At 38.7% G+C, this 24,562-nt stretch overlaps 1 protein-coding gene across 4 annotated transcripts in view; it reads right to left on the bottom strand.

The window, feature by feature from the left end:
• AIG1 (androgen induced 1) overlaps nt 1-21,452 on the bottom strand; it is a 270,991-nt gene extending 249,539 nt beyond the window's left edge. Inside the window, exons 1-3 of one of the 4 annotated variants that reach the window (XM_032160661.2) lie at nt 21,178-21,452; nt 20,826-20,945; nt 20,294-20,684 (exon numbers count right to left, since the gene is read on the bottom strand). In XM_032160661.2, the coding sequence (XP_032016552.1) occupies nt 20,682-20,684; nt 20,826-20,945; nt 21,178-21,270 (216 nt within the window). In that variant the 5' untranslated portion in view covers nt 21,271-21,452 and the 3' untranslated portion in view covers nt 20,294-20,681. Of the gene's footprint in view, nt 1-20,293; nt 20,685-20,825; nt 21,067-21,177 lie in introns of those variants that run through there. The other 3 variants (XM_032160604.2, XM_058435605.1, XM_032160597.2) reach the window with 3 other exon arrangements.
• Between the last annotated feature and the right edge of the window lie 3,110 nt (nt 21,453-24,562).

Raw genomic sequence — 24,562 nt, 5'->3', positions numbered from 1 at the left:
CCAACCTCCCCAACAGCACTTGGGTTTTCCTGTTGAGAGATGGGACTGAGAGACAGGACTAGCTGGATTTCCTAGGCCGACTAAGAATTCCTAAACCTAGCTGGGAAAGGTGACCACACTTACCTTTCAACACTGGGCTTGTAACTCAGCTCACACCCAGCCAATCAGGTATAAAGAGGGCTCACTAAAATATAAATTAGGCTAAAAAGAGGAGGTAAAGAAATAGTCAAATCATATATCGCCTGAGAGCATGGGGCAGGGACAATGATCAGGATATAAACACAGGAATTTGAGCAGGGAGTGGCAACCCCCTTTGGGTCCCCTCCCATTGTATAGGAGCTCTGTTTTCACTCTATTAAATCTTGTAACTGCAAAAAAAAAAAAGAAATTTATCCTAAGAAAATAATCACAGATGTGTGTAAAGATTTATTTATTCATATATTCACTAAGACAATCAATATAAACACTCAAATGAATATGCAGTCTTAGAAATTATGTTATGGGAGAATGTATAATGGCATGGAAAAATGTTTATAAAATATTTTAAGTGTAAAAAATTAGATACTGAAAACATATGTAGGCTTCTGGTGCCAGCCCAAATGGAGGTAAGCTGACTACAGCCTATCAATCCCACTGATTACAACTAAGAACTCTGAACAGAGTACAAAAATCAACTGCCTGAGGACTCTGAAAAGTACACAATGACAGGTGCATTGGGAACTAAAGCAAAAATAAATAAGGACCCATAAGGGTACAGTTTGTGGATTTTTACTCTCCTTTTTTCCCATTATTTGATTTGAGTGCAGACTGCATTCTAGAACTGGGAAGCAAACACTAATAGCAAAAACTCCAGGAGAAGCCCCTTCCTTCCAGTCTGAAGATAGAGGAAAAGTCCTCTATCATAATCTCTGCTAGAGATTATGATTCCCTCTTTTTTTTTCCTTTAGCATGAGTACCTAAAACCCCAAGAAAAATCCATCTCAATGACCAGAGGAACCAAGCAAGAGGAAGTCCTGCTGTGTAAATGGTGGAGAGAAAATATGTTTTGTTTTGTTTGTTTTTTCTCTCTCTCTCTCTCTCTCTTTTCTCCTGCTGCCTCACTGTGAAGGCATTGCCAATTGTGGGAAATGCATGACTGAAAGGGGCCGGGTGGAGACCAAACTACACGGGTCGCAGTCAAGAGATCTTTATTGGAGGTATTGAGTGGCACCACGCAAGGAGAAGGAAGAGAAGAGAGAGAGGGCTGCTGGTGTGCTGGGTTTTATATCCCTTGGGCCTAGGTGGATTGGGCTAGGGGCGGGCCCAAGGGAAGGCGGGAGATGCTTCTTTCTGATTGGCCCTTCTTTGGCTGGTTCAGACAGTGCCCAGTCAAGGAGGGGAGAAGAACCCGGAACCGGCCCCATCTTAAGGTACGGGGCCATTTTAAGGTACCCCATGTTACCTAACAATGACATCATGGGAGGCTAAAAGTTTGAGAAGACTCTGGCTGCAGAAACCATAAAAAGGGACATCTTGAGAGCTGGAGAGTATGAAAGAAATCACAAGAAGAAGAGCTGAAAAAAGGAAACGTGGTTGGTTGCCTACTTAAACAGATAAACAAAATCAACCTTTCTTCACAGAATTTTAACAGGACCTTGAGCCTCAATGTTTGATATGGTTTGGCTGTGTCCCCACCCAAATCTCATCTTGAATTGTAGCTCTCATATTTCCCACATGTTGTGGGAGGGACCCAGTGGGAGATAATTGAATCATTGGGGTGGTTTCCTCCATACTGTTCTCAAGGTAGTGAATAAGCGTCATGAAGTCTGATGCTTTTATAAGGGGTTTTCCCTTTTGCTTGGCTCTCATTCTGTCTTTCCTGCCACCATGTAAAACATGCCTTTTGCCTTCCGCCACGATTGTGAGGCCTCCCCAGCCATGTAGAACTGTGAGTCCATTAAACCTCTTTTTCTTTATAAATTACCTAGTCTTGAATATGTCTTTATCAGCAGTGTGAAAACAGACTAATACAATATTCAAAATGTTCATGGTATAATCCAAAATAATTTGACATACAAAGAGCCAGGAAAAATGGATCAATATTAAGGGAAACCCACAATCAACAGATGTCAACCCTAAAAGGACACCAATGGTGGAATTAGCAGGCAAGGACTTTAGGGCAGCTCTTCAATAATCCTCCATAAGGTAAAGATGAACACTGTTAAAATGAATGAAAGATAGAAATTAATTGCTGAGAAACAGTAACCATAAAATGGAACCAGGTGGACATTTTAGAACTGAAATACACAATATTGGAAATTTAAAAATCCACTAGATGGATGCAATAGCAATATGTAGGTAACAGTGGAAAGAGTCAGTGAATTTGAAGATGGATCAATAGAAATTAAATAATCTAAAGAACAGAGAAAAAGAGAGACAGAAAAAAATGAACAAGTCCTCAGCAACCTGTGGAACAATAATAAAAAGATCTGACATGCATATCAATGGAGTCCTGGAAGAGCAGGATCTAAAAAGAGTACTCTTCAGTAGTACTAAAGGAGTAGGATCCTCATCAGTAGATAGAGACATGTAAGAATAGTCATACTACATCTACCAAGTGTCAATATCAAGTGGCAGCTTCAAAGCCAAAGTGATGGGTTGATGTAAAGTGGAATTTTAATTGGCAGAAGACGAGATGAAAGAAAGAGGTAATCATAGAAAAAATATTTGAAGAAATAATGGCTGAAAACTTCTCAAACTGAGTGAAAGACATAACTGGAGATTCAAGAAGCTCAGCACACTCCTACCAAAGTAAACTTATAAAACCATACCCAGAAACATCATACTCAGACTCCTGAAAACCGAAGATGAGGAAACAAAATATAAAGGCAACCAGAGGAAAACAACATATGCCTTTAAGAGCACAATGGCTTAAATAATTGCAAATTTCTCTTCAGAAATCACACAGGCTAGATGACAGTGACACATCTTTTAAGTGATGAAAGAAAAGAACTGCTAACCAGAACTTTATATCCAGCAAAAATATCCTTCAGGAATGAAGGCAAAACAAAGCATACTCAGATGAAGAAAAACCAAGAGACTTGTTGCCAGCAGATTTCTTAATGAAATGCTAAAATAAATTCTAAAGCTGAAGGGAAATGATATCAGAGGGAAATATCAACATAAGAACTAAAGAGAGCAACAGAAATGGTAAATATCTGGTAACATAATATTTTACTATACTAAGTTCTTTAACATATTTATTGTTAATAGCAAAAATTATAACCTTATCTATAGAGTTCTCAAGTTATGTAGATATAATGAAAATGACAACTATGACACAAATTGAGGAGGGTAAAGTGACAAGGTTTATATATTTCACTTGAAGTGATAAACTATTCCCTCTAAGTAGATTGTGTAAAGCTAAATTTGTATATGGTAATCACTAGAGAAACAACTAAAATAATTCAAAGAGACATATACAAACAGCCAACAGATAAAATTAAATACTAAAAAACACTCAAGGCCGGGCACAGTGGCTCACACCTGTAATCCCAGCACTTTGGGAGGCTGAGGCGGGGGATCACGAGGTCAGGAGATCAAGAGCATCCTGGCTAACATGGTGAAACCCTGTCTCTACTAAAAATACAAGAAATTAGCCGGGCGTGGTGGTGGGCGCCTGTAGTCCCAGCTACTCGGGAGGCTGAGGCAGGAGAATTGCTTGAACCGGGAGGCGGAGCTTGCAGTGAGCTGAGATCGCACCACTGTACTCCACCCTGGGCTAAAAGCAAGACTCCATCTCAAAAAAAAAAAAAAAAAAAAAAAAAAAAAAAAAAAAAATTCAAATAACCCAGAAGAAGGCAGGAAATGGAGGTAGAGGAACAAAAAAAGGATAACAAATAAAAAACTAATAATAAAATGGTAGCCCTAAGTCCAACTATTTTAATAATTACATTAAATGTAAACTACCTATTAAAGAATAGAGATTATCAAATTAAACTTTAAAAATAAGATGCAACTATATGTTATCTACAAAAAATTCACTTTAAATGTGTTTATAAAGATAAGTTAAAAGTAAAAATACGGAAAAAGACATACCATGCAAACACTAATATAAAGAAAGCTGGAGAAACTATACTAATATCAGACAAAGCAGACTTTGGAACAAGGGAAGTTAATTACCTAGGAAAAAGAACATTTTATAGTGATAAAGGGTCAATCCACCAAGATACATAGCATTTCCAAATGTGTATGTACTTTTACCAAGGTGTATGCTCCAAAATATATGATGCAAGAACTAATAAAACTGAATTAGGAAATAGACAAACCCACAATTAGAGACTTCGATTCTCCTTTCTCAGTTAATGAGAGACCCAGAAAACAAGCAAGAATATAGAAGACCTGAATAACACCATTAACAAACTTCTCCTAGTTGACATTTAAGAAACACTCCACTTACTAAAAGCAAAATACATATTTCAAGTGCACACTGAATATGTAACATGATGGCCCATATTCTGAGCCATAAAACCAAACTTAACAAATTTATAAGAACTGAAATCATGCAAAGAATGATCTCTGATTGTAATGTAATTAAATTAGAAGTAAATCATGAAAAGATATCTGTAAAAAAAAATAAACAGTGTACAACTCACTGTAAAATAGAATCAAAAGAAAATTTTAAAAATATTTTTAATTGAATGAAAATGAAAATAAGATGTATTAAGGCATGAGATACAGTTAAAGTGGTGCCTAGGGTAAAGTTTTTAGCATCAAATGCTTATATAGGAAAGAATAAAGGGTTCATATTAACCATGTAAGCTTCCCCATTAAGAAATTAAAGAAGAACAAAACAAACCCAAAACAAACAAAAGGAAGAAAATAATAAAGGTTAAAAACAGAAATCAGCCTGGCACAGTGGCTTATGCCTGTGGTCTTAGCACTTTAGGAGGCTGAGTGGGGTGGATTGCTTGAGCCCAGGAGTTCAAGACCAACCTGGGCAACATGGCAAAACCCCATCCCTACCAAAAAGTACAAAAAATTGTCTGGGCATGGTGGTGTGTGCCAGTAGTCCCTGCTACTTGGGGGGCTGAGGTGGGAAGATCACCTAAACCTGGGAGATTGAGGCTACAGTGAGCTGCACGCCAGCCTGGGTGACAGAGCGAGACCTTTCCTCAAAAAAAAAAAAAAAGAGAGAAATCAATGAAATTGAGAACAATAAAAATAGACGAAAAAAATCAAAAGCTGATCTTTGAAACAAATCAATAAAAATTTGTGTAACTCCTACCCGGACTGATGAAGAAAAAGGAGATAAGGCACAAATTACCCATATCAGCAATGAAGTATGATTATCACTACAGACCCTACAGACAATAAGAGAAAGATAAAAAGGAAATGCTGAAAGATGAAATTGACCAATTATTTGAAAGATACCAAATCTCAGTTTTAAAAATTGACATTAATAGTCCTACATTTTGAAATTGAATAGAATTTGTGAATAAAATTTTCCAATAAAGAAAAGCCCAAGCCCAGTGGTTTTCACTGGTAAATTCTACCAAACATTCTGGACAGAAGTAACACTAATTTTGCTTAATCTTTTCCAGAACACTTAAGAGGAATGAGGCCAACATATGCTAATATCAAAGCCAAAAACAAGAAAAGAAAAACACACTATTGACAAATGTTCCTCATGAACTGAGAGGCAAAAAAACTCAACAAAATATTAGCAAATTAAATCCAGCTATATCTAAAATGAGCAATACCTCATAACCAAGTAGCATTCACCCCACAAATGCAAGCTTGGTTCAAGTCAAAAATCATTGCACATCATTATTTTAAATTACACTACAAAGCTATGGTAATCAAAACAGTATGTTGCTGATACAAACATGGACCAGTGCAACAGAATCAAGAGCTCAGAAATGAATTCAAAGATATATAGTCAACTAATTTTTGACAAAGCCACCAAAAGAACACAATGGGGAAAGGATAATCTCTTCAATAAATGGTGCTGGAAAAACTAGATTTTCACAGGCAGAAGAATAAAATTAGACCCTTCTCTTGCACCATATACAAAATTCAACACGAATGCATAATCAACATCAACGTAAGGCCAGAAACTATAAAACTCCTAGAAGAGAATACATGGGAATAGTTCCCAGAAAATGGTCTTGGCAAGATTTATTTATTTATTTGGATATCATACCAAAAGCTCAGGCCACAAATCAAAAGTAAATAAATGAGACTACATCAAACTAAAAGTCTTTTGCACAGCAAAGGAAACAATGAAATCAAATGGCAACTTACAAATTGGGAAAAATACTTGCAAACCAACATTTGATAAGGGTTTAACATCTAAAATTCATAAAGAACTGACGCAACTCAATCATAGAAAAACAAATGACCCGATTAAAAACAGGCAAAAGACTTGAATAGATATTTGTCCAAATAAGACATAAAAATCACCAACAGGTCTATGAAAAGGTGCTCAATATCACTGATACAGTCCGAATGTGTGTTCCTGCCTAAATCTCATATTGAAATGTAATCCCCAATGTTGGAGGTGAGGCCTGGTGCAAAGTTATTGGATCATGGGGATTTCTCATGAATGGTTTAGCACCATCCCCATTGCTGTCCTTGCGATAGTGAGTGACCTCTCGCGAGATCTGGCTGTTTACAAGTGTTTAGCACTTAACTCTCTCACTCCTGCTTTTGCCATATAACATGCAAGCTTCCACTTCACTTTCTGCCACAACTGTAAACTTCCAGAGGCCTCCCCAGAAGTAGATGCTAGTGTCATGTTTCCTACACAGCCTGCAGAAACATGAGCCAATTAAACCTCTTTTCTTATAAATTACCCAGTCTCAGGTATGGAAACGAAAACCAAAACCACTATGAGATACTACCTCACACCCATTAGAATGGCTATTATCAAAAAGTCAAAAAAGAAGAAATGTTGTCAAAGGTGTGGATAAAACGGAACTCTTGTACACCGTTGGTAGGAATGTAGGTTGGTAGAGCCATACGAAAAACAGTATGGAGGTTTCTAAATAATAAAAAATAAAAAAAAAATAGAACCACCATATGCAACCCCTCTTCTGGGAATAGAACCAAAGGAAATGAAATCACCATCTCACAAACATATCTGCACTCCCATGTTCATCATTGCAGCATCATTCACAATAGCCAAGATATGGAAACAACCTAACTCTCTGTTGACAGACAAATGGACAATGAAACTGCAGTGTATATATACATACAGTTCAGCCCTAAAGAAGAATGAGATCCATTTGTCACAACATGAACGAGCCTAGAGGACATGATGCTAAGTAAAATAAGCCAGACAGAGAAAGAAAAATATTGCATGGTCTCATTTATATGTGAAATCCCAAAAAAAATCAAATATACAGAGATAGAAAACAAAACAGTGGTTACCAGGCACAGGAGTGGGAAGTGGGGAGGAAATGGGAAGAAGTAGGTCAGAGGACATAAAGTAGCAGATATGTAGGATGACCAAGTCTAGATATCTAATGCACAAAATGAGGACTCTATGTAATAAAATTGTACTGTATTTGGGATTCATGCTAAACAAGTGGCTTTTAGTGGACCTTGCCGCAAAATCAAAAAATGGGCAACTCTGTGAAATAATGGATATGTTAATTTGCCTCAATGCAGTAATCTTTTTACCATCTAAATATGTCCCATAACATCATGTTGCATACCTTAAATATACACAATGAAATTTATTTTTTTTAAATTTGGAAAAAAGTCAAGAAAAACCATATGAACAAATCAAAGCATAGGACAAAATTCAACATCCATTTGTAGTTTTTTTAAACCTCTCGGCAAACTTGGAATAGAAAGAAACTTACTCAACTGATAAGGGGCATATAAAAAAAATCTGTATCTAACATCATACTTAATTGCAAAAGACTGCATGTTTTCCCCTAAGAAAGGAACAAGAAACAAGAAAGGATCCTCCTAAGGATATCTGCTCTCTCCTCGTCTACCGAAAACCTACTAGAAGTCTTAACCAAGGCAATAAACCGTAAAAAGGAAATAAAAGCTATCCATATTGAAAAGAAAGAAATAAAATGTCTCTATTAACAGGTGACATGATAGTCTAAATTAAAAAAAGACTCCCATAGAATCTAAAGCAAAGCTCCTTGAACTAATAAATAAGTTTAGTTAAATCACCAGGACATAAGGTCAAAATATACACATTAAATATGTGTCTATACACTAACAATAAACAACCAGAAAGTAAAATTTAACAAAACAGTACTATTTGTTTCACTAAAGAGGATATACAGATGGCAAGTAAGCACATGAAAATAATATTCAACGTCGTTAGCCATTTGAAAAATGAAAATTTTTTTTTTATTATACTTCAGGTTTTAGGGTACATGTGCACAATGTGCAGGTTTGTTACATATGTATCCATGTGCCATGTTGGTTTGCTGCACCCATTAACTCGTCATTTAGCATTAGGCATATCTCCTAATGCTGTCCCTCCCCCCTCCCCCCACCCCACAACAGTCCCCCAAGTGTGATGTTCCCCTTCCTGTGTCCATGAGTTCTCATTGTTCAATTCCCACCTATGAGTGAGAACATGCGGTGTTTGGTTTTTTGTCCTTGCGATAGTTTACTGAGAATGATGTTTTCCAGTTTCATCCATGTCCCTACAAAGGACACGAACTCATCATTTTTTATGGCTGCATAGTATTCCATGGTGTATATGTGCCACATTTTCTTAATCCAGTCTATCGTTGTTGGATATTTGGGTTGGTTCCAACTCTTTGCTATTGTGAATAGTGCCGCAATAAACATACGTGTGCATGTGTCTTTATAGCAGCATGATTTATAGTCCTTTGGGTATATACCCAGTAATGGGATGGCTGGGTCAAATGGTATTTCTAGTTCGAGATCCCTGAGGAATCACCACACTGACTTCCACAATGGTTGAACTAGTTTACAGTCCCACCAACAGTGTAAAAGTGTTCCTATTTCTCCACATCCTCTCCAGCACCTGTTGTTTCCTGACTTTTTAATGATGGCCATTCTAACTGGTGTGAGATGGTATCTCACTATGGTTTTGATTTGCATTTCTCTGATGGCCAGTGATGATGAGCATTTTTTTCATGTGTTTTTTGGCTGCATAAATGTCTTCTTTTGAGAAGTGTCTGTTCATGTCCTTCGCCCACTTTTTGATGGGGTTGTTCGTTTTTTTCTTGTAAATTTGTTTGAGTTCATTGTAGATTCTGGATATTAGCCCTTTGTCAGATGAGTAGGTTGCAAAAATTTTCTCCCATTCTGTAGGTTGCCTGTTCACTCTGATGGTAGTTTCTTTTGCTGTGCAGAAGCTCTTTAGTTTAATTAGATCCCATTTGTCAATTTTGGTGAAAAATGAAAATTAAAACCACAATAAGCCAGGCATAGTGGCTCATACCTGTAATCCTAGCACTTTGGGTGACTGAAATGGGAGGACCACTTGAGGCCAAGAGTTTGAGACCAGCCTAGGTAATGCAGCAAAGCCCTGTCTGTACAAAAAAAAAAATTTAAAAAAAACGATCTGGGCACGGTGGCACATGCCTATACTCCCAGCTACTCGGGAGGCTGAGGTAGGAGGATCAACTGAGCCCAGAAGTTTGAGATTACAATGAGCTATGATCATGCCCCTGCACTCCAGCGTGGGTGACAGAGCGAGACTCAGTCACGCAAACACACACACACACACAAAAAAAAAAAAAGAAAAAGAAAGAAAAGAAAAAAAGAAGAACAAGAGAAGAAGGAGGAAGAGCAGGGGGAAGAAAGAGAGAGAAGGAGGAAGAGGAAGAACAACAACAAAAAGAAGAAGAAGAACCACCACCACCACGATGAGATATCACTATACACCAATTAAAATGGCTAAAATTAAAAATATTGACAACATCAAATAACTGGCAAGAATGGGGCTAAATTTTATCTGTCACATATTCTGGTGGAGACATAAAATGGTACAGCCACTCTGGACAACCATTTGGTAGCTTCCGGTAAAACTAAAAATTGCAACTATCATAGAATACAGCATTTTTCTTCTTGGATGTTTATATCAGAGAAATAAAAACTTATGGTCACACAAAAACCTCTGCATGTATGTCCACAGCAGCTTTATTTATAATAGCCAAAACTGGAAACAAGCCAGATATCCCTTAACGGATAAATGGCTAAACTGTGGTGTATGCATACTATGTAATACTACTAGCAATTAAAAAGGAACAAACTACTGATACATGTAACACCTTGGGCGACTTTCTAGGTAATTATTCTGATTTTAAAAAAAAGCAATCCCCAGAAGTCACGTATGTATGGTTATGGATACATAATATTCTTGAAATGACAAAAACCATAGAAAGAACAAATTAATGGCTGCCAAAGGTTAGGATGGATCAAAGGCAGAAGGTAGTTGTGGCCAAAAAGGGATACATGAGGTATCTTTGTGATAATGGAAAGGTTCTATAACTTTACTGTTTCAATATCAGTATCTTGGTTGTGATATTATAATACAGTTTTGCAAGGTGTAACCACTGGCAGAAAGTGGGTAAAGCCTACACAGTATCTCTCTGTATTTCTTACAACTGAAGTGAATCTACAATTACCTCAATTAAAATGTCAATTAAATATAAAAGGTTCGCTGCCATTGAATGTTTATGTCTCTAAAATTCATGTGGAAGCTTAATCCCCAATCTAACAGTATTAAGAAGTAAGGCCTTTTAAGAGGTGATTGAGTCACGAGGGTTCTGCCATTAATGGATTAATGTGTTAACAGATTATCACAGGAGAGTTAGTTATCACAAGAGTGGGTCTGTCACTAAAGCTAGTTTGGCTCTTTCTCTTATGCCCCTCTTGTCCTGTGATGCCTTCCACCATGGTATGGTGCATCAAGAAGGCTCTCACCAGATGCCAGCACCATGCTTTTGTACTTTTAAGCCTCCAGAACTGTAAGACATAAGTTTCTTTTCTTTATAAATTACCCAGTCTGTGGTATTCTGTGATAGCAACACAAAATGGACTAAGAAAACAAAAATTTCTAAAAAAATATTAAAAATACCATTCATAATAGCACTAATCAAAAATAAAATAGGTATAAACCTAACAAACTACATGCACAAACTATATGCTGAAAACTACAAAACACCAATGAAAGAAATTTAAAAATCTAAATAAATGAAGAGATATGTCATGTTCATGGGTTGGAAAAGTAAATATTGTTAAGATGTCCAACTTTCCCCAAATCGTTTTATAGATTCAATTAAACTCTACTAAAAAATCCAAGTACAATTATCTGTAGATATTAACAAGATTATTCTAAATTTAAACAAAAAGGAAAAGTAATTAGAATAGCATAAACAAATTTTGAAAAAGAACAAAGTTAGATGATTCTCACTACCTGCTTTAAAGATTTACTATAAAGCTGCAATCAACAATGTATGGTACCTGTGAAGGGACACACACATCAGTGGAGCAGAACAGAATCCAGAAACAGACACACAAATTTAGTCAATTGATTTTTGACAAAGGTGCAAAGGTAATTCAATGGCAAAATGATGGTCTTTTCAAGACACGGTGCAGGGAAAATTGCACAACATATACCAGAAAAAAAGGATTACAGATAAAAATGTAAAACCTAAAACTTTAAAACTTCTAGGAGGTTCCATAAAAAGAAGAAAAATGGTAAATTTTGTATCATCAAAATGAACTTTTGCTCTGTAAAAGACACTATCAATAAAATAAACTACAGACAGGGAGAAAACATTTGCAAATCACGTATTTGCCAAAGAGCTTTTATTTGGCAAACATAAAACCTCTCAAAGCTTAATAATAATAAAACAACCCAGTATTTTTTAAATGGGCAAACTTCACAAAGAACATAAATATATTATTAAAAGGCACAGGAAAAGATAATTAACAACTTCAGTTATGAGGGGAACTCAAAACCACAATGAGATAGTGCTACACACCTATTAGAATGGCTGAAATAAAAGAAAAATTGACAATGCCACACTCCAAAGATACAATGTGAGTTCCCATCTCACATTGGTGGAGCTCTCACACATTGCTGGTGGTAATGCAACATGGCACATCCACTCTGGAAAACTGTGGGGGTCTCTTATATAGTTAAATATATACTTACCATATGACCAAGCAATCCCACTCCTAGGCACATGACCAGTAAAAAATGAAAACATGTTTATACAAAAACTTGCATGCAAATCTTTACAGCAGCTTTTCTCATAATCACCCCAAACTGAAAAATGCCTCTAATGTACTTCAACTTGTAAATAAAACTGGTACATCAATACCATGGAACACTACTCAGTGGTAAAATGGAATAAATTACTGATATGTACAATAACATAGGTAAATCTGAATTGCTTTCTGCTAAATGAAAAGCCCAACTGAAAGACATACTGTATGCTTTATATATTTTTCTAGGAAATGCAAAAGTATACAAATGGAGAACAAATCTATGGTTGATAAGATTCAGGGGAGGGTTCTAGTATAAATAGGCAACACAAAGGAATGCTTTTAGGTGACTGTGGTGGTATTTGTACCGTTCTATGCATCTGTCAAAACGTATAGTATTGTATACTTAAAAAGAATAAATTGGCCGGGCGCAGTGGCTCATGCCTGTAATCCCAACACTTCGGGAGGCCAAGGCAGGTGGATCGCTTGAGCCCAGGAGTTCGAATCCAACTTGGGCAACATGGTGAAACCCCGTCACTACTAAAAATACAAAAAAATTAGCCAGGAGTGGCGGGATGCACCTGTAATCCCAGCTACTCAGGAGGCTGAGGCGGGAGAGTTGCTTAAACCTAGGAGGTGGAGGTTGCAGTGAGCCGAGATCACACCAGTGCACGCCAACCTGGGCGACAGAGTGAGACTCCATCTCAAAAAAAAAAAAAAAAAAAAAAAGAATAAATTTTAGTGTATGTGGATGAAGAATTTATAAAAACCATATGTTCATATTGAATTTTTTTTAACAGAAGTAAATATATGACTGAAAAGTCAAATATCAAAATACTAACATTGGTATCTCTGAGTGATATCCGTAATTTTAAAATAAGTTTTAAAGAATATGATTTTTCTGATATCTGACTACATACGTATGAACACACATATACATATACACTGTAGTCTAAGTATGTTCCTGTATGTACATAAAGTTCCAAAATAAATACCATCTTGAAGCCCTAAAATGCTAAGATGCAAGGAAAATTAGGGAGAATTAATTTCTTCCCTGTATTTCTATTGTTTCCTGTATTTGCACAAATTTTCTATAATATGTATCGCTTTTGAAATTAATTTTTTAAATTATAACACAGCCTGACAGACCTAAATACAAAACAATGTGAGTGTGCTAGTGCATTGTCTGACTTTTCAGAATTCCATGCTTCTGTCTTATATCTGGTTCAATTCCACAATGGATCTGATCAAGTGGTGTCTCACTTTCCAAGCAAGCTCTGCTTCTACCGCACTCAGAAGGGCTACCCTGCAGGTGAGGCACGGGCCCTTTAACTGTCTAACTACAGACTGCACAAGAGAGCTATGTTGTATGGAATCCTAAGCAGTAAGATTTTTCCAAGCATGCTTGGATCACATGAATATCTGATTCAATGTGGAAAATTGTACTATTGTTCATGCTTCCCCCAGAAACATATGACATTTCAGAGGAACACAGAGAAACAAATGAAAACCCTCAAGAGCAGTTACCAATTTTGCTAAATGTTATACCAGACATGGGGGGATGGCAGGAATGGGAAAAGAAGTGACCTCAACTAGTGGTCAGATGACTTTCTGTAATTTCAATACCATTTGCAACTAAGAGGGAATGGGTGATTATATCATCAACTATTTCCCCCACTCTAACAAAACCAGGCCCCTATTTTATGCCTGATCCAAAAGAAACATGCAAAGAAGGTGAAGAGGATTCTATGCAAAGCATTATTCTCACAATTCTTCCTCCAGGTTAGGAAAAAACATTATTTGAGCCTTCAAGTTTATATGCATATTTTAGGGTCAAGTCTGAGTCTCCTGAAGAAAAAATTTGCAATTTTACACTCTCTGTATAATATCCAAAACCCCAAAAAACAAAAAACAGAAAAAAATCCACCTAATTTTGTTCCCTGAGTACTCAATAAACTACTGGCCTTCACGTGGCACTGTGTGGTTTTGACTGGCAAAACTAAGCACCGTAGTTACATAATGACATGCAGAATCTCTTCTCAAGATATTTTATTTCCTATTTAAAATTAAGTCATGAACTAGAGCCAAGAATATGTTTTATAAGTATGTAAATAACCATAAGACTAACTCAAATGCAAAATGTAGTATACTTAAGCAGCTTGTTTTCCCTCTTTAACATTTTTTAAATGTCAAAAATTCTCAGCATGTCTAAAAGCAAAAATGGTATCGTCCAGATACACTTGACCATTTCCTATTCTTTGAGCACCCCAAGCTTTTCCACATCTGAGACTTTATTTATCCTCATCTCTCTCTGGTTTTCTGAAATTCTTTTGCAATACAGATTTAGATAACAAAAAAAGTACCTAGATTATATTACCTTAAACTTCTACAAAAATGCCTTCACCTAGCCAAAATATAAGACCATGACTTTGGCTTTCATAAAACCATCAAATAAGAAATATTAACCATAAAGATTTTTCTATATATTACACTAAAAACCAATCAAAGATATTATCTACTATGCTAACCAATGTTCTTTTTTTTTATTTTTATTTACAGACAGGATTTGGCTCTGTCACTCAGGCTGGAGTGCAGTGGCACTATCATAGCTCACTGCAAACTCGAACTCCTGGGCTCAAGTCATCCTCCTGCCCCAGCCCCCACATAGCTGGGACTATAGGCACATGCAAGCACCCCAACTAATGTTTAATTTTTTGTAGTGGGAGCCTTGCTATGATGCCCAGGCTGGTCTCGAACTCCTGAGCTTAAGCAAGCCTCCTACCATGGCCTCCCACAATGCTGGGATTACAGGTGTGAGCCACCATACCCACCCTTAATGTTCTTTAAATAAATATCTGAGTGATAAATTACCTTGAAAAGTCAGTGCCTGGAAAGAACTGTATTTTTCCCAATAAATTGTTATACCTCCTTTCTTTCAACATAAGGACAATACAATCAAATGTGTATTGTTTTTCACCTTAGTTGCCCTGAAGATTATTTAAATTTGCTTCTTATTAGCAATAACTAACCCATCTCTCGTATCTGAAACATATCTTTCTTTCTTTTATTTTCAAATTGTAATTTCTTACATGTTTTTTGTTATAGTGAAAGTCAATCTGTAATATGTTTTGAAAATAGGCAGAATTCAAGCCAGGCGCAGTGGCTCACACCTGTAATCCCAGCACTTTGGGAGGCCGAGGCAGGCAGATCACTTGAGGTCAAGAGTTTGAGACCAGTGTGGCCAACATAGTAAAACCCTGTCTCTACTAAAAATACAAAAATTAGCCAGGTGTGGTGGCAGGTGCCTGTAATCCCAGCTACTTGGGAGGCTGAGACAGAAGAATTTCTTGAACCTGGGAGGCAGAGGTTGAAGTGAGCCAAGATCACCACCGCACTCACCTGGGTGACAGAGTGAAACTGTCTCAGAAAAAAAACAAAGAAAATAGGCAGAATTCATATATTAAGACTGCTCTACAGGGTCCTACAATTAATCCATGTAAATTAAAAAACAAAAACAATGTGGCTTAGAGCAGCATTTATCAACCTTGAATGTGCATAGAAATCACCTGATGATCTTATTAAAATGCAGACTCTGATTCAGAAGCTCTGAGGTGGAGCTGGAGATGCCACATTTCTTACAGGCTCCCAGACAAAGTTGATCCTGCTGGTCCTCAGCCCGCACTTTGAGTAGGCAGGGCCTGAACAGTATTCTGCCATGACACGAATGAAAAGCCAGTCCAGGAGGAATAATGGGTATGATACGGCCCTAAAAGAGGATGACTCTCAAAATGGCCAGTACTACAAACTAGAGCCAATGGGATTCCCAGATATGTTTCAATTTTTAAAAATCAAGATGTCTTACATTCATCATCAATATTTTAAGTTTTCTAAAAAATCCAGTTCATGGTTTTCAAAGAAGTTGACTCTGAGTCATCTGTTAGACTCTACCATATACATATGAATAATGTTCTGGTTGATATATTTTTAAATTCCTATCATTTTGAATGTTTTTGGGAGGAGACAGGACAAGAAAAGAATACTCAATGAAAATTTGGGAAGAGAAAGCTTCCATTTACTTAAATGTTTACTAAACACCTATTATACCCCAAATACTACTTTAAGACCTCAAAATACATTTGCCTTTTTCTTTTCATTTATTTATATTGGTTTTATCCTAATTCTTCTTTATTATCTTTTGGAGCAATTATTATTCAACATGCAGAATAATCATTTTGCTAGTGAATGAGTGAATGAATCCACGTCACTTGAAGAAAATTCATCAGCTGTGATATTGACTAAGAAAATGTTAATATTTGAGCAACAGCTAGTTTAAATTTTCTTTCTTTCCAGCTTATTTCCAATGAAGTGTATTCCTTCTCCTGGCCTGACATGTTACATAATGATAGTCTCTGAAATACTTCACAGTAAAGACCTAGTTTTTCCAAAGTTGTCCATGTCAGGCCTCTAAGCCGAAGCTAAGCCATTGTAACCCGTGACCTGCACATACACATCCAGATGGCCTGCAGGAGCCAAGAAGTCTGGGGCAACCAAAAAACCACAAAAGAAGTAAAACAGCCAATTCCTGCCTTAACTGATTAACCAACATTACAACATTCCACCATTGTGACTTGTCCCTGCCCTACCTTAACTGATCAGTCGACCTTGTGACATTCTTCTTCTGGACAATAAGTCTTATGATCTCCCCACCATGTACCTTGTGACCCCCTTCTCTGCTAACAATAAATAACCACCTTTTACTGTAATTTTCCATTACCTACCCAACTCCTATAAAGCAACCCCTTCCCTGACTCCTTTCTCGGACTCAGTCAGCCTGCACCCAGGTGAATTAAAAGCTTTATTGCTCACACAAAGCCTGTTTGGTGGTCTCTTCACACAGACGTGCTTGACAGTCCAGTCTTTACAGATTCTCATATTGCCCACTGTTACACGTATGTATGTCTCCTCCACATAATTTCATGGATGAAGTAGGAAAAAACTTGCATTTTTGTTAAAGCTAAAATTAACCAGTTATCTACTATACATAAAGGGCTAGCTGAGTCACTGCATTTATTTCTATAAGTACAAAAAGAGTTAAGTTTTTTTTCTAAGTCAGAGGCTTTAAAGCCAAGTATACTAGTTTTCTATTACTGTGGTGATCAATTACTATCAATCAAATTGCCTAAACGACACAAATTTATTATTTTACAATTCTGGAGGTCAGAAGTCCAAAATATGCTATAATTAAGCTGTCAGCAGGTATGTGTTCCTTGAAACTCTAGGAGGAAAACCATTTTTTTGCCCTCTCCAGCTTCTAGACACCTCTCACACCCCTTGTCTCCTGGCTCCATCCTCCAACTTCAAACCCAGCATTGTCGTATCTCTCTCTTCCAGTCACATCTTCCTCCAACAAGCTCTTGTCTTCTGTTCCCTATTCCTTTTAAGGACCCTTGTAATTACATTGGGCCCAATGGGATAACTCAGGATAATTACCCTATTTTAAGGTCAATTGATTTGCAATCTTAATTCTATCTGCAACTTTAATTTCCCTTTGCCATGTAACCTAATGTATTCACAGGTTCCTGGCATGAGAATGTAAACATCTTTGGAGGCCCATTATTCGGCCTACCACACCAAGACAGTATTCTTTTTCCATTTACTAACTTCAGTTTTCCAAAAACGCCTTAGTTCTCTTACAGTTTCTCAATACTAGGAAAAGAAACCATTGGAGAATAACAGTATAAGATTACTGGTAGCAACAATGTGTATTTCAGTTTTTGACCATAAGCTCTGAATCTATTGGAATGACCCTCATACCCAAAGAGAGATATGAATACAACAGAATGGCCACTGCCACATAACCGTCTGCTCCTGGATGCATGCAGCCTGAGATTCCTGACTCAGATCCTGGTAAACTGAAGCCATGGAATATGGAATCCAACTGTGGCTATCAGGATAAGTGATTCCTGCAATCCAAGCTAGCTAGAAAAAAGGGCCTTCTCATTACAATTTAAAAAAGTTAAACTCTTGCAAAATTACTCCAATAAACTTAGACTCAATATTGTACAAGGCACTAGGTAATAAAGTTTATGGTCTTTTTAACATTAAAAGTGAAAAGTAAAATGGCTAAATTATAGTAGCCTAATCTTTTCATGCCATTACTGAGGATTGACATGTTGGTTGTTTTAACAGCTGTACAATGCTTAAGCTCTAAGGATTCTAAATCTCAAATAATAAAAAGAATAACACTTTGCATGAATGTTTTTATGAATATATCTCAGACATACTTTCTCACAGGCACTCTTGGTTAAAGATAATTATTATATTTCAATCAGGAGCCACAGAGTAAAATATTACAACGCTGGCTAAAGGTCCTATACAATCTGAAGCTAAATATGAAGCAAAGTAAATGTTTCACATTTGAATCTACTGTCTGACTTCTGGGATAGAAAAAGTCCTGTATGGTGATTAGTATTTAAAACAGGCAAGTCCAATTATTGAATGCTAAAAGATAAATTATATGACAGCATATCAAGCTGACTCTACTATGGTTTCATGTCACACAAAGGTTATGAGAGGTATATCGTTTCTTCTGAGCCTTGTTTTTTAATGCACAGTAAGCAATGCCAATTATGAAAAGCAGGCACCTCTTGGGTTAACCAACACCCTCAATTTCTACCTCTGTTCACCTGCTGACCCCTCCCCTTGCTCCCACAACACAGCATCTACCGCAAGAGTGATACTGAGGGTTGTTTCTAGTACCTATGGCTCCCAGAGCATCTCTATATTCTTGCCCAGCACTGCTCTTTAGCAACATTCAAATAGGCCAGCTCTAAGTAAGATCTGACTTAGGAATGGGATAAGGCAGTGTCCCAAAAGGAGTTTCGCTCACATAGCCCCTCAAAGAATTCCGAAAATCTATGCACATATTTTAAATAACATCTCAACATCCTTAACATAGTTAAGTTAAACACTTGAAAAAGGGACATCTTTCTGTCGCTCTATGGGTGGTATGCTTGCTTCATATACATATGCATCAGAACCTCAGGGTTGCAGATTTAGCTCATTCAATATACGGAAAATGTCTGCTACACAACATAATTGGCAAAGCCAATCCTCATTGACAAGCCAATCAACTCAATAAGACTTTCTGTCAAGACAACTCCTACATTGTTGTTCAATTAAATATAAAGATAGCCCTGGTGACAGCCATCTATCTTCTGGAAGCTAAAAGGAACAGACAGAAAAACACACCTCAGAGTCTTGTCACGGGCTCCTCACTTGGATGAATGGGGAGAATGAAAGGAGAACTGGCAGGCATCACGCATGTTCAGAGGGAAATTAGTTTCAAGCAGAGTTGGAAGATGAGGATCTGAAAATTAAAACCCTTGCAACATTCTATGCCCTGTGAAGTCTTGTGGGCCTAAGGGTATGTGCACAGTTTGGAGACTGCTGGGCAAAAGAATTGAAATTCCATTCTGAAAGTATCTAATATAATGCAAATATAAGGTGTTATTTTTAAACCAAAAGCCTCTCTGCATTTGAGGCATCCTAAGCCTTTGGAAAATTTTAAAACAGGTATCGTGTTCTCTTCATCAGAATGGAGGGTCAACAAGAGATTATAATCTTGCTGGTGTAGCCAACCTAGTGTATAAACAGTTCAGGGAGTCTCAGGAATTCGTTCTACAACTTCTCTGAGTGCTTTAGAACTTCATTGCTTTTGTTTTAAGCCTCTTCCTAATAATCTTTTAGCGTGTGTCTTAGTCACCTTTACCCTGAAATTCCTAGGTCCATCCATGAGTTCATTATTGGGCCTTATGCCCATGTTCTGTTCTCCAGGGGGGTTGAAGAGGGCCTTTTAGTGCCAGAAATAGAAGAACTTTCAAAATGATATACTAATAATAACCTGCACCTGTCAAGATTATCATATTGTACCAACAGAGGAGCTGCTTATGCAAACTACTGTAAATTTGTACATGCGAAGACAAAGAAGTGTGTACAGTCACCTTGGGAATGCACTTTGAAAATCTCTGTCTCCTAATATGTATGGGGTAAAGGTTGAAAGTAAATTATTGACAATGGGAAAAAAAAAAACAGATGCAAAGAAGACAACTTTATTAGGTGCTTTCTCTCCCTTATGAGAAGGATTTGGTTCTTTCAGGTGAAGTTCCAAACCACTAGACAATACCCGGTTTCCTTCAGCTGCAACAAGTTCATCCCACGGTGGGTGCTCTGAAAAGCACCTTGAGGGCGAATGGGTCTCAGGCCATTCATGCTCAGGTCCGATGCTTTCTTAGTTGAAGATTCTTCCCGTGTCACCTCTTAGAAGCAGTTCGGTGTCCCCCTCCAAAGAGCCCACCACCTGGCTGCGCCCCACCTCCATTTGTCCCCCAGCTGCCAGGTAAGGGTACCCAGCTACCAGGTAACGGTGAGTGGTTCAGAAGGTGCTACTGCAGGGGCAGCCAGGCCTTCACACGCAATCACTGGGGAAGAGGCGAGGACACGGGTGGATGCTGGAGGCGCGCACGTGCGCAGGTGCTCACGCATACACACACACACACACACACGCACACACACACACAGGCACGGGGTGCGAGGCGAGCAGGGGGAGGGGACGGCCTTACCAGATCAATGAACGTCAGGAATTTCCAGCTCCCTCCGTAGGTCTGGTGCGAGGGCATTTCTATGGCCTTGTAGTTACACAGGATAGAGCAGTAAGACAGCAGGATTGCCATCCGCAGCACCTGGCAGGGGACAAGCGCCATGTTCGCCAGAGGCCTGGACGGGCTGGGCGGCGAGGACGGCGGGCGGGAGGGAGGCGCCGGGCGCGCGGGGGCGGGCGCCGTGGGAACCCGGGCGCGGGCGCGGGCGCGGGCGCGGGCGCGGGGTGGGGGCGGGGCGGGGGCGGGGCGAGGCAGGGGCGGGAGCTGGGCGCGCGCCCCCGGGGACTGGCGCGGCCGCGAGCGCCCCGGTGACCTGTACTGAGTGGGCGCGGTTTGCGGACGCTCTCCACTGCCGGCCGCGGCCTGGCAGGAGGCGTGTCGTCATCTCTTTCGTCACCTTCGTCATTCTGCTCCTGCGTTCGCAGGGTCCCGGGACACCCGGCCAGGAGGCGCTCCCTAGGCATCCTGGGAGTGGGTGCGACCTCTGAGTGCTACGAGGGCTCGGGAAGTGCGCGCTGATCTCCAGGGGGAAGCGGGGCCTGTGGTTAGTGGGCGCCGGGCCAGGCGAGGGGGCGAGGAACCTGGACTGAAGGAGTGGACCCCAGTGTCCACAAATGTTCCCGCCCCGGAATCGCGGTGACGCTTCCTGGGGTAGTTGCAGTTGGCCGAGAGCTGGTGCCCCGTGCTGAGGGATCCGGTGGGGGTGTGAACGTGGGGTGTAAACTCCAGCACAGGCAGCCGCGAGTGACTTTCAGTATGTTGGGGCAATAAGGTTTTCAGTGTTGATAAACGACTGTCAATCACTAGGAAACTCTCTAAATTCTGCTTTTAATGGGTAGGCTACGCAGCACTTTTCCATGAGAGATTGATTAATGTCATATCAGTGTATAACATCAGCTAGAATATGAACTTTGGACAAGTGGTTTATAGATAAAAAGCTATAAAGAAAGGATTATCAAATAACTTTCTGCCATAGGATTGCATTCAGCTTTTAAAAAATTCCAATTTTGGATGTAAAACCCCTGCGTGTAATTTAATACTAATCTTCTGGTTGTTAAACTGGTTTTGCCCTGATTTTTTTTCTTACACAACTACCAGGGTTAATGGAAGGAAAATAAATATAAACTGGAGTCCCTCCTGCCTTCCAGTAAATGTTGTCACACTGAAGTTGCATCAGTCTGTGGGCAACATTTTCATTTCAGCCAACCAGATGCAGGGTCGGATTATGAAAAGGCAACATAGGTATTTCCTGTGGATCCATTTAAAACAGGTGTCCTCTTCAAATAGTCTCTGAGTCAGAGGATGTGGAGGGAGGGCTGGTGGGGAGAAGCATAGTGCTAGAGGTAAAGTGAAAGTAGCAAGCCATGGATGTTTTCCTGAATGTTTCCAATCAAGCTCTAAACTAAAATGAAGAGACCCACTAGATTTTTTAAATTGGCATTACAATTATGCTAATAGAACTGATGTCAGAATAAGATTCTACTAGCATTAAAACGATGTATTATTGATGATTTTTTGGTCAAATCTTAATGTAAAAGTTGGGTTTACTTTTTTTAATTGTGCATCCTTGGTACATGGTTATAAAACTGCCAAAAAATAAAAATAAAAAAGAGTAGATCTATTGAAGATCTGCCTACCTTAATAATGTGTCTGGAGTTGGTTCCTGCCGGTAGGTTAGTGGTCTCACTGACTTCAAGAATGAAGCGGCAGACCTTGGTGGTAAGTGTTACAGCTCTTAAAGATGGTACAGACTCAGAGTGAGCAGTAGCAAGGTTTATTGTGAAGAGCAAAAGGACAAAGCTTCCACAGCATGGAAGGGGACCCGAGCGGGTTGCCGCTGCTGGCTGGGGTGGCCAGCTTTTATTCCCTTACTGTCCCCTCCCGTTTTCCGTTTCTGTCCTATGAGAGTGCCCTTTTTTCAGTCCTCCCCGCGATTGGCTACTTTTAAAATCCTGCTGATTGGTGCGTTTTACAGAGTGCTGATTAGTGTGTTTTACAGAGTGCTGATTGGTGCTTTTTACAGAGCGCTGATTGGTGCGTTTTACACTCCTCTTGCAAGACAGGCAAGTTCCCCAAGTCCCCACTTGACTCAGGAAGTCCAGCTGGCCTCACCTCTCAATAGAGCCTTAATAAAGTTTTATGAGTTAATGTGATATTTGCAAAGTTTAATATACCCTTCCTACTTTACATGTTAGACAATTATTAAGACTCCCCAACCCCATTGTTACAAAATGAAATAATATTTTAATAAAGCCATTTTTAATGGTCAGGGTTTTGTTTTGTTTTTGTTTTTGTTTTTTTGTGAGACAGAGTCTAGCTCTGTCACCCAGGCGGGAGTGCAGTGGCATGATCTCAGCTCACTGCAACCTCTGCCTCCTGGGTTCAACTATTCTCCTGCCTCAGCCTCCCAAGTAGCTGGGACTACAGGTGCATGCCACCACACCTGGCTAATTTTTTTGTATTTTTAGTAGAGATGGGGTTTCACCATGTTGGCCAGGCTGGTTTTGAACTCCTGACTTCAAATGATCCGCCTGCCTCGGCCTCCCAAAGTGCTGGGATTACAGGTGTGAGTCACCGCGCCTGACCAGTTTCTTTTAAATAAATAACTATAACTCTAAGTATTTAGAACCTATTCTGCTGGGTTTGCTTTTGTTTTTGTCATGATTTGCCAACCATGATGAGATAGTTTTGTGCTTTAAAAAATGAAGCGTTTGTATAAACTTGACTCAAATACTATTTTATGAGAATGTCAGTTCACAATTTTTGGAACTTCTTGATAACTATTAACATGTCCAGACTTGCTTTCTCTGCTTTTCAGACCATATCTAACAATCTTAGTCATGTTTTACAGATACTTTTGTGGAAAATATTAATCTACACACAGATTGTGTTTTTACAGCATAAACAATACAATGGCTATTATTGCTTTTAAAACTTCATTAGGTAAGTTATTACTTTTTATCAACTATAATACATTATTCACTTCTAAGTATTCTTATGATGATTCCATATTTGATTTAGATAATACTGTTTTCTATGTATAGAAGAAATATTTGCATGTCTTTTTTTTTTTTTTTTATCTTTTTCATTCTACTACACAGTTAGTGAGACTGCAGGAGAAAAGCCTTATCCAGCTGAATTTCATGAATAGCAGTAAACATAAGAAACACCAAGGGAAGATTTCAAGAATCCGTTTTAGCTTCAAGCTATATTCTTTGATTGTTGTAATATTTCTTAGACTATATATGGGGCTGAAGATATCCTTTCTTAAGTACTTCTAATAATTGAGACAGACTGTTCATTCCTTTTTTTTCTTTTGGAGGGGGGGTGTATTAGTCCATTTTCATACTGCTATGAAGAAATACCTGTGATTGGATAATTGAGAAAAAGAGTCTTAATGGACTCACAGTTCCACATGGCTGGGGAGGCTTCACCCTCATGGCAGAAGATAAAGGAAGAGCAAAGTCACATCTTACATGGTGGCAGGCAAAGGAGTGTGCAGGAAACTGCCCTTTATAAAACCATCAGATCTCGTGAGACTTATTCACTATCACAAGAACAGCACAGGAAAACCTGCCCCCATGATTCAATTACCTCCCACCAGGTCCCCCTCGACAATGTGTGGAGATTATGGGAGCTACAATTCAAGATGAAATTTGGGTGGGGACACAGCCAAACCATATCAGGGAGGATGTCTG

Source organism: Hylobates moloch, unplaced genomic scaffold (assembly GCF_009828535.3).
Source record: "Hylobates moloch isolate HMO894 unplaced genomic scaffold, HMol_V3 SCAFFOLD_2, whole genome shotgun sequence".
Taxonomy (NCBI): Eukaryota; Metazoa; Chordata; class Mammalia; order Primates; family Hylobatidae; genus Hylobates; species Hylobates moloch.
Note: the sequence above shows the minus strand (reverse complement) of the source record. Positions and strands in the feature narration are given on the sequence as shown.